Raw genomic sequence first — 11,316 nt, forward strand, 5'->3', positions numbered from 1 at the left:
TACGGAGGAGTCTATCCTCACAATGTAATCTTGATAATTCCTGACAGTCAACCCCACATTTCACTTAAAATGGCTACGCATTGATCAATTTGCTACTTTTCAATATTTTAGCAATTCCTCAAATCAATTTCACCAAGTTAATGAATAAAGACTACTGACCTTATCCTTGCAGCCGAGATTCAATGTAGGTTTGGATTCCGTCACCGTCACCGTCTCTGTCATTAATCAGGTGTCCTCTGGCCTGTTTTAACCCTTAATGTCAAAGGGCAGGACTTTCTATTTACGAATGTATCATTCGCCCGTCGACGGTTTTCAGAGTTACCTGGAATGACAGAAACAGGGTATTGGAGTCCGGCTCAGAAGGACCAAGCTGTTATGTGAATTATTTAACAAACTATTTCAGTTTCTCTGTGCGTCTCCCAAAAGGTTGTAAGTCTTTTGGGATTTAAGTAACGGCCAGAGTCCCGGTCTGCATAGTCAGAGATATTTATTCATTGAGAATTCTGCCATCACAATTTCAGAGTCCATCTTTTATACTCATATGTCATACAAAAAGAAATCCCTTCCCTCTGTAGGCGGGCTGTAGTTTTCCACTCTAAAACTGTTCTACTGACCTTCAGTTCACACACACACACATATACACACATGCATACACACATACATACACACACACACACACATATCCTACTCCTTGCTTTACTCAGTTATTGCCGTTCTCACAATATTCTGCACCATGTTTTCATAACAGTTTCTCCCCTCCCTAAATTGGGAGGCCTCTTTATCTTATTTTCTCAGTTGTCTTTGTTGTCTGGCCTAATTCTTACTCACATTGCTAAATAGTGGCTCAATGCCATAGCCTTTACTGGTCCTACACTCACACATTTCTAACACATTATACACAGTTTCAGGGTGTAATAATTAGTCATTAATAATTAATCTATCACTTCACGTATCGTTTTGTTGTTTTGTTATTTGTATATAGTACTCATTAAAAGATGTACGCATATCACGCTGCGCCTTGGTCCGTTGCTTACGACGATCGTGACAGTAAGGGCTGAGGGTGCTGCAGTACCCCCTGAAAAATCAAAAATAAAGAAAACGTACACTACCAGTCAAATGTTTTTCTTTATTTTTACAATTTTTTACATTGTAGAATAATAGTGAAGACATCAACACTATGAAATAACACATATGGAATGATGTAGTAACCAAAAAAGTGTCTTCACTATTATAGCCACCCTTTGCCTTGATGACAGCTTTGCACACTCTTGGCATTCTCTCAACCAGCTTCATGAGGTAGTCACCTTGTCACAACACAACTGATTGGCTCAAACGCATTAAGATGGAAAGAAATTCCACAAATTAACTTTTAAGAAGGCACACCTGTTAATTGAAATGCATTCCAGGTACCTACCTCAAGAAGCTGGTTGAGAGAATGCCAAGAGCGTGCAAACTGTCATCAAGGCAAAGGGTGGCTATTTGAAGAATCTCAAATTTAAAATATATTTTGATTTGTTTAACACTTTTTTGGTTACTACATGATTCCATATGTGTTATTTCATAGTTTTGATGTCTTCACTATTATTCTACAATGTAAAAAATAGTTAAAATAAAGAAAAACCCTTGAATGAGTAGGTGTGTCCAAACTTTTGATTGGTAGTGTATATATTTTTTTATCATCCTCCCTCATATTAAACGGCACCAACTGCCACTGTGTTGGAGGCAGCTTATGGTATAGAAATGAATGTTCAATTCTCTGGCAACAGCTCTAATGGACATTGCTGCAGTCAGCACGCCAATTGCACGCTCCCTCAAAACCTGAGACATCTGTGGCATTGTGTTGTGTGACAAAACTGCACATTTTAGAGCGGCCTTTTATTGTCCCCAGCACAAGGTGCATCTGTGTAATGATCATGCTGTTTAATCAGCTTCTTGATATGCCACACCTGTCAGGTGGATGTATTATCTTGGCAAAGGAGAAATGCTCACTAACAGGGATGTAAACACATTTTTGAACACAATTTGAGAGAAATAAGCTTTTTGTGCATACTGAACATTTCTGGGATCTTTATTTCAGTTCATGAAACATGGGACCAAGACTTTACATGTTGCGTTGATAATTTTGTTCTGTTATTTCAGGATGTTGTGTATCCCTGGAAATAATCAGAATTAATGTAAAGATTACAGTTTTGAAAACATATCTTGTCCCAAAAACACTTAGTTTAAAACTTAACATAGGCCAGGCACAGTTGTTACCTCATATCCCAGCGATAATGCCTTGCATTATGCCTGGGAATAAAACACTTCCATTTTCTCAACTTGCCATTGGCTCAACCATTGGCTCAATTTATCCCATGGCAATTGGCTCAACTTACCCCAGGGCAAATATTGACCATATTAGCCCACACAGCTACAAGGATGCACTTTCATGCTAGGTTTAGGACCTCATATTGAAGCTTAGAGACCCCAACTGATGTATAGAACAATTCAAGATGTCCACTATCATCCCCGTGCCCAAGAAAAGGAAATTAACTGAACTAAATGACGACTGACCGACTGACCCGTAGCACTCACTTCAGTCATAATGAAGTGTTTCGAGAGGCTAGTCAAAGACCATGTCACCTCCTCCCTCCCTGACACACTCGACCCTCTCCAATTCGCCTACCGCCCTGACAGAGCCACGGACGACGCAATCACCATTGCACTGCACACTGCCCTCACCCACCTGGACAAAAGGAATGCATATGTGTGGATGTTGTTCATCGACTACACCGCGGCCTTCAATACCATAGTGCCCTCTAAGCTCACCACAAAGCTCACAGCTCTGGGACTGAACTCCTCCCTATGCAACTGGGTCCTCGACTTCCTGACGGGCCGCCCCCAGGTGGTGAAGGTAGGCAACATTACCTCCTCGACACTGGTTCTCAACACAGGGGCCCCACAAGGGTGCTTCCTCAGTCCCCTCCTGTACTCCCTATGTACCCACGACTGGGTGGCCTCACACAGTTCGAACTCCATCGTCAAGTTCGCGCGACGGAGACTCTTCAACCTCAGAATGCTGAAGAAATTCAGCCTATACCCGAGGGCCCTCATAGTGTTCTACAGGAGCACCATCGAGAGCATACTGGGACGGCAGGTAGCTTAGTGGTTAAGAGTGTTGTGCCAGTAACCGAAAGGTTGCTGGTTCTAATCCCCGAGCCGACTAGGCGAAAAATCTGTCGATGTGCCCTTGAGCAAGGTACTTAACCCTAATTGCTCCTGTAAGTCGCTCTGGATAAGAGCGTCTGCTAAATGACTTAAATGTAATACTGTTGGGCTGCATCACAGCCTGGTACGGCAACTCCACGGACCATAAGGCGCTACAGAGGGTGATATGCTCAGCCAAACACACCATTGGGTGCACACTGCCTGCCCTCCAGGACATCTACAACACCAGGTGTCGCAGGAAGATCTTCAGGGACCCCAGCCACCCGAGCCATGGCCTGTTCTCCCCGTTTCCATCGCTCAGACGTGGGCAGTATAGGAGCATCTGTAAGACTGGCCAATAGCTTCTACCCCCAGGCCGCTGAATAGCACCACTAGTTAGCTCTTCCTAATATTTGGTCAAATTATACGTTTCCTTGAAACAAGGGTGGCTCAACTTACCCCTTCGGCTCAACTTACCACACTCTCCCCTACAGCAGAAACAAATATGGAGCCAGACATTATAGACTTTACTGAATGATCCCCTTGGGGAAATCTGTCTTGTGTCTGAGTGTCTCCCATCAAACACACAAACAAAGCATTACATTACATGATCACAACACAGAGGTTTAGCTACATACATTGCAGTCAGCATGGACAACATAGGCTAGGTAACTGATACCTATGTGTCTTTTCAGCAGCTCCCAGGTTCTTTATCACACCATTGAAGTAGCCAAGTGGGTGGGGCTGGTGTAAACCAATCACAGGGGATCCTGTCATGAGGTGTCAGGCAACAACAGCACATGAGGGGACGTGATGTGTCCATCTCACCTGTGTCGGGTGAGTTACTAGGTGTGTTTGTGTGTGTGTATTAACTCTCCATTGTTTAGCACGTCAGCAGGAGGATGTTGCTAATGTCCTCTGTAGCTCAACTGGTAGAGCACGGAGCTTGTAACGCCAAGGTAGTGGGTTCGATCCCCGGGACCACCCATACACAAAAAAAAAAAATGTATGCACGCATAACTGTAAGTCGCTTTGGATAAAAGCGTCTGCTAAATGGCATATTTTTTATTTATTTAAACTAGTGATTATGTATTCGTTTGGAGAGCACACACACGCTAAACTAGCGATGAGACTGTTAGGAGAGCACTCACACACACATGCATGCACGCACAAACACGCACACACACACACACACGCCTGTGTCAAGGTGAGAAGCTGTGGACAGGTGTATTACAGTGTCTGGATACGTTTATGTTTCCATGCATGTTCCGAGGAAGAGAAAAAAATAGAAGAAAGACCTGTAACTGTAGTGTCCTTTTCCAGGTAGAATGGTAGCTGAGTCTATTCAGTGTTGTAGTTATTCAGAGGGTTGTGACAACACAGTTGACACGTTGTGCAGAACAGACATGGGTACACTTAATCTCTTCACGTATCCAGTGGCTGGCTGCTCACACCTCTCTCTCACTCTCTTTCTTTTCCACCTCTCTTTTCCACCTCTCTTTTCTTTCTTTCTTTCTTTCTTTCTTTCTTTCTTTCTTTCTTTCTTTCTTTCTTTCTTTCTTTCTTTCTTTCTTTCTTTCTTTCTTTCTTTCTTTCTTTCTTTCTTTCTTTCTTTCTTTCTTTCTTTCTTTCTTTCTTTCTTTCTTTCTCTCTCTCTCTCTCTCTCTCTCTCTCTCTCTCTCTCTCTCTCTCTCAAACTCTCACTCAAACTCTCACTCAAACTCTGCCAAGGTCCCAAGGGTTCTGCGGGTGGTTGCAGGCAACAAATAGACACATTTGGAGGAGTAAGTTCATCTTAACCTCCCCACCCCCACTCACCAAAAAACGAAGAAAGAAACATGATAATGAAAAAGTACAGTAGGCTCATTTCATGCTCTCAGATCTATAGACTACTTTATTGTTACATTATTGCAGGAAGAAAGTTCAAACAAACACACACAATCCATACACTGAATTTCCAACCCCATCACCCCAACACAACAGGTGTCACAGTGGTTTACAGTAACCTTACCGGAATTCAGTTATTAAGAGCCTCACATGACATAATAATATTTGTCACAGTATCAGCTATTCACATTTAATTATTGTTATTGCTTTATGCTATTTATTTATAGTAATGGAATGAATAGATAAAAAATTAAAAATAACTTTTAAATGTGCTTATCATTCTTGAAACTGTATGAATTGTTTTACCCAAAAATCTATCAATAAATCTATAAAACAATCAAAGAAAAATAAATGCACTGTGAATTAGCGGTAAAAGAGTAACACAGCTGACTCAAGCATCTGTTTTGATGCACTCCAACCTACATGGGTCCCATAGCCATTCCAGGCAAAGGCGGTGAAATCCCCACACTGAAGAGGGTTACCCTGAGGGAAAAACCCACCACCACCAATACAGTATGCATCAACCTCACCGCCTTTGGGTTTGACCCCAGAGCAGATGGCTGTGGCCGCCCGTTCATGGTTTATGGCTCTAAAACTGATGAAGCCTCCCTCAGTCTCCCCTCTAGTGTTAGGGCCATAGAACATTTTGGTGGACTCTTTGTCCCCGAGGTCATACACTATGGGAATGGAGGGTCCATTGTCGGACATGTGTTTTCCAACGTTGTACTCGACCGGGTAGCGGTGGAAGAGGTTGTACAGGTTTCCCCCGTACAGATGGAGGAAGCGCCTGTCAGTGTGGTAGCGCATGATGGCAGCCAGGTTCCAGTGGTAAAAGGGCGTGTTGTTGGGAACGTGCCACACCGACATGTCTTCTGCATCTATGTCGTAGTAGCCAGGATTCTTGAAGTCATCGTCTGTGGCTCCCTCCACTGTTCCGAAAGTCTTCCTGTTAGCCCAGTTGCCTTCACCTTGTGGCCAGTTGGCGTTGTTGCCCTGCTGGCTGGTCCAACGATCGCCCACCGTGCATTTCCCGTAGATGTTGTCCTCGTGCACGCTTGCCACCAGAGTCCAGCCGCCGCCCGCTGTGGTCATGTCGCAGAAGGTCTGGTACACCACCCCAGTAGCTGTGGTTAGGTAGTACAGACCGTCCTCAGCTTGACCATATCTGTCCTTAACTTCCTTGCAGCTTCTGCCAATGAAATTAGCCCTATTTCTTAGCTCATCAAGACGGTTCAAGCTAACTTTTGGAGGTCTTGGCTGCTCAATCGTTTTTACAGAATCAAGCGGTGAAGTGTTTGACGTCTGAAACGCCATCAGTAGAGGGATCGTTAGCAGAAAAGCCTGGTACATCATGTCTGTTGTAGTGAGGTCTCAGTGAGGATCTGTTGAATGTTTGCTTCCTTGAGGTACTTATATGTTAAGTTTTGGCAATGCTCCAATATCAATGTTTGTTAATGCACATAGCTATCAGCACTATGGAAGTTATTAACAATGACACACCTGGCAAATGGGGTATTGTTGAAATAAATAATCTGTCACGCCCTGACTCTGAGGACTTGTATTTGTTGAGTCAGGGTGTGTATTTTCTATGTTGTGTTTTCTATGTTTAGTTTCTAGATCGTTTAGATCTATGTTGGCCAGGGTGGTTCCCAATCAGAGGCAGCTGTAGCTCGTTGTCTCTGATTGGGGACCATACTTAGGTAGCCGGTTGGTACTAGTGGGTTGTGGGATCTTGTTCCAGTTTAGGTATGTTTGTGTGTTACTTTGGACTTCACGTTTCGTTTGTTGTTTTGTCGTGTGTTTAGCCGTTAATAAACATGAATGCATATCACGCTGCGCCTTGGTCCTTCTCGTTCATGAACGATCGTGACAGAAGATCCCACCAGACCTGGACCAAGCAGTGTGCCGAGGAGGAGCAGAGTGGATGGACTTGGGAGGAGATGAGCGAGAGGCTGGCAAGAAGGATGGAGGCCCTGATCACGGTGGAGAGACAATCCCAAAACATTTTTAGGGGGGGGGGGCTCACGCCGTGGACGACGAGGCAGCAGGAGGCTGCGATAGAGCGGTTCCGCTGTTTAGCAGAGGAGGCCACCAGATTAGGGGGGTCATTGGTTCAGAGGGAGCAGAAGGAAAGTGTAGAGGCACGGCAAGAGGAGCTGGTTAGGCAGTAGAAGGAGCGGGGGTTAATGAAGGAACCCAGTCCCGCTCCTCGCACCAATCAAGTGGTGCGTGTCGCCAGTCCGGTCCGGCCCGTTCCTGCTTCCCGCACTAAGCCAGCGGTGTGTGTTCCCAGTACGGTTCGGCCCGTTCCTGCTCCTCGCATCAAGCCAGTGGTGCGCGTCGCCAGCCCGGTCCGGCCTGTTCCTGTCCCTCGCACCAAGTCAGTGGTGCGCGTCGCCAGCCCGGCACGGCCTGTTCCTGCCCCTCGCACCAAGCCAGTGGTGCGTGTCGCCAGCCCGGTCCGACCTGTTCCTGTCCCTCGCACCAAGCCAGTGGTGCGCGTCGCCAGCCCGGCCCGGCCTGTTCCTGCTCCCCGCACCAGGCCAGTGGTGCGCGTCGCCAGTCCGGTACGGCCCGTTCCTGCTCCCCGCACCAAGCCAGCTCAGTCCGGCCCGTTCCTGCTCCCCGCACCAAGCCAGGGGTGCGCGTCATCAGCCAGGTCCGGCCCGTGCTAGAGTTTCCTTTTCACACAAAGTGTGAATTCCACGTCAGTGTGCCTGTTCTGTCCATCTCATGGAATGAAGTCTAAGCGTTCTAATATTTCTTTGACGAATGCTCCCATTGTTAACGTTGCACAATGGAATCCTGTCCTTGTTGTTGAGCATTCATTTCAAATGTAGTGTACACACATCCAATGACTTATAAGTGCTGGGTACAAAAAATGTACTTATGAAATAATGAAAAGATACCTGCACAATGATGAATGCCACCATTGTTTTGTTGTGGAACGTTAACAACGGGAGCATTCATGGCAGGTTGGCATTTATTGCCATGAATCTTGCCTTGGAGACAGCTTTTCAGAGTGGTCACTAGCTGGCACAGCCACAAAGTAGTAAAATATTATTTTAAACCTAACTCTAACCTTAACCCTAACCTTAACCACACTGCTAACCGTAATGCCTAACCCTAACCTCAAATGAAGGCCAAAAAGCTAATTTTTCATGAATTGTTCCGATATAGGAATTTCGACATTGCAGCTGACCCATCTAGCGGAAATCGTTTAGTCCTCCAAGGCAAGATTCATGACAATAAATGTCTACCTGCACATTCATCAGTGTGTGGGGATTTATTCTATATTACACTGTTGTTGAGCACCCCTCCTATTTTCCTTTGTTTGCTGAAGCGCAGAGGCCTACCTGAACTGTATGATATGTCACCCAGAATTCTATGGTATTTGATTAGGTTATCAGTAGACTTCTCCACCAGCCAGATGACCTAAATTAGCAATGCATAGATCAACCAATATTTGCTCAAGATACGTTCTTGTACTATTGCAAAATGTACAAGTAATAAAATGATTAGTAAAATGATAAAATGTTACAGATGATTAACAAATGTCCTCATTTACAGTCCCTATAGAAATTCTACACCTCACTTGGATTTCTTGACATTTTATTGTGTTACAAAGTGCAGCGCCTCTTCAATCTCAGGAGGCTGAAGAAATTCGGCTTGGTCCCTAAGACCCTCACAAACTTCTACAGATGCACCATTGAGTACATCCTGTCGAGCTGTATCACCTCCTGGTACGGCAATTGCACAGTCCGCAAACCACAGGGCTCTCCAGAAGGTGGTTCGGTCAGCCCAACTCATCAACTGGTGCACACTGCCTGCCCTCCAGGACATCTACAGCACCCTGTGTCACAGGAAGTCTAAGAAGATCATCAAGGACCTCAACCACCCGAGCCACGGCCTGTTTACCACGCTACCATCTAGAAGGCGGAGACAGTACAGGTTTATCAAAGCTAGGACCGAGAGGCTGAAAAACAGCTTCTATCCCCAGGCCATCAGACTGTTAAACAGTCACCATACTGTCTATACACACAATTGTATATATATATATATATATATATATATATATATATATATATATATACCAGTGGTGGAAAAAGTACCCAATTGTCATACTTGAGTAAAAGTAAAGATAACTTAATACAAAATGACTCACGTAAAAGTGAAAGTCACCCAGTAAAATACTACTTGAGTAAAAGTCTAAAAGTATTTGGTTTTAATTATACTTAAATATCAAACGTAAATGTAACTGCTAAAATATACTTAGGTATCAAAAGTAAAAGTATAAATATAAAAAGTATAAAGTATAAAAAATATAAACGTGTTGGTCCCATGTTTCATGAGCTGAAATAAAAGATCCCAGAAATGTTCCATATGCACAAAAACCTTATTTCTCTCAAATGTTGTGCACAAATTTGTTTACATCCCTGTTAGTGAGCATTTCTCCTTAACCAAGATAATCCATCCACCTGACAGGTGTGGCATATCAAGAAGCTGATTAAACAGCATGATCATTACACAGGTGCACCTTGTGCGGGGGACAATAAAAGGCCACTTTAAAATGTGCCGTTTTGTCACACAACACAATGCCACAGATGTCTCAAGTTTTAAAGGAAGCATGCAATTGGTATGGTGACTGCAGGAATATCCACCAGAGCTGTTGCCAGAGAATTGAATGTTAATTTCTCTCTACCAATTTGTAAGTCGCTCTGGATAAGAGCGTCTGCTAAATGATGTAAATGTAAATGTAAATGTTTAGAGAATTTAGCAGTATGTCCAACCGGTCTCACAACAGCAGACCATGTGTATGGTGTCATGTGCGCGAGCGGTTTGCTGATGTCAACAGTGTGAACAGAGTGCCCCATGGTGGCAGTGGGGTTATGGTATGGGCATAAGCTATGGACAATGAACACAATTGCATTTTATCGATGGCAATTTGAATGCACAGTGATACGGTGATGAGATCCTGCCCATTGTGAGGCCATTTTTTTTACGTATCTGTGACCAACAGATGCATATCTGTATTCCCAGTCATGTCAAATCCATAGATTAGGGCCTAATGAATATATTTCAATTGACTGTAACTTAGTAAAATCTTAGAAATGGTTGCATGTTGCGTTGATATTTTTGTTCAGTATAGCAGACAGGATTTGCTTAGAATTCCGTGGCATTATTTTATATATTATTTTGTAGTATGAACAATACATTTGAACATAGCTGAATAAAATAGAAATGATATTTTCTCCAAACGATTTCCGAGGGAGTGCGCACATTCTGTTTTGAGTGGTTAACAAAGAAACAGGTCCTCCTATATGTTTAATTTAGAGTTATTTATGCAACTTTAGTTGTGAAACAAACATTAGGCTATATGTTTAGATTTGTAATACATTCTAAGGCTGCATGATGAGACCCTTAATGATGATTTGAAAAAAGTTGCATGAAAGGCATGAGCTCTGCTCTGTTTCTTGTGTAGGCTGCACACACTTTATCAGTCTCTCATTCACAATTTGACCAGTTATTGATAATATTCTCACCCATCAGACTATTCTCAATTTTAATCTGGTCTTTACATATAGGCAAAATTAATTTTTATTTAGAATGGCCCACAAAAAGAAACGTCATCCTAGCCTGCACTCCAATAGCAAATGGTTATAACCTCCTGTTATGTTTTTAATATGCAAGCATAGGTGCCTCATCCTAAAGTAAATTGAATTGGCAAAATGATATAGTCTAATTAGCCTACTACTATATATAAATAAATAAATAAACTAATTCAAAATAGGCTACTAAAGCAAGATTTGGCCACACAGGATCATTAGCTTCTTTTAAAGTTGTGGATTGTTTTAAATCTTATTGCCTACAGTCAGAAGGAAAGGTAGCACGCGCAAATTGGACAGATTATTGTTGAGTTGTGACTGTCTGTGAAAAGTAGAGAGGCCAAGCCAGGAATATTGCAATATTTCAAAATACAATTGCGGGAAAACATACTGTAGTTTGGAAAGCAAATGGTTATTGCTATAAAGAGAAGACAATGAAAAGACTCCAATCTGTCTTTTAGTTATCAAAATTCTCAACTTAATTGAGCGAACAACAGTATAGCCTAATTTATTGGCACCAGTGGAGGTCACTAGGCTATTTATCATTGTTGGGTCAGTGTTACTTAAAAGTTACTTTTTTGACAATAATTTCCTCCTCCAGTTTAGATGGACTTCATATTCTATTTCTGTCTCCCCT

The 11,316-nt window shown here is 43.2% G+C and overlaps 1 protein-coding gene across 1 annotated transcript; it reads right to left on the reverse strand.

The window, feature by feature from the left end:
• Positions 1 to 5,436: 5,436 nt before the first annotated feature.
• On the reverse strand, positions 5,437 to 6,426 carry LOC311106444 (intelectin-like; the record flags this gene model as incomplete). Its single annotated transcript, XM_084148783.1, has 1 exon — positions 5,437 to 6,426. The coding sequence occupies one exon, from the start codon at positions 6,424 to 6,426 to the stop codon at positions 5,437 to 5,439; it is 990 nt and encodes a 329-aa protein (XP_084004909.1).
• Between the last annotated feature and the right edge of the window lie 4,890 nt (positions 6,427 to 11,316).

Source organism: Coregonus lavaretus, assembly GCF_964263955.1.
Source record: "Coregonus lavaretus genome assembly, chromosome: 3".
NCBI lineage: Eukaryota > Metazoa > Chordata > Actinopteri > Salmoniformes > Salmonidae > Coregonus > Coregonus lavaretus.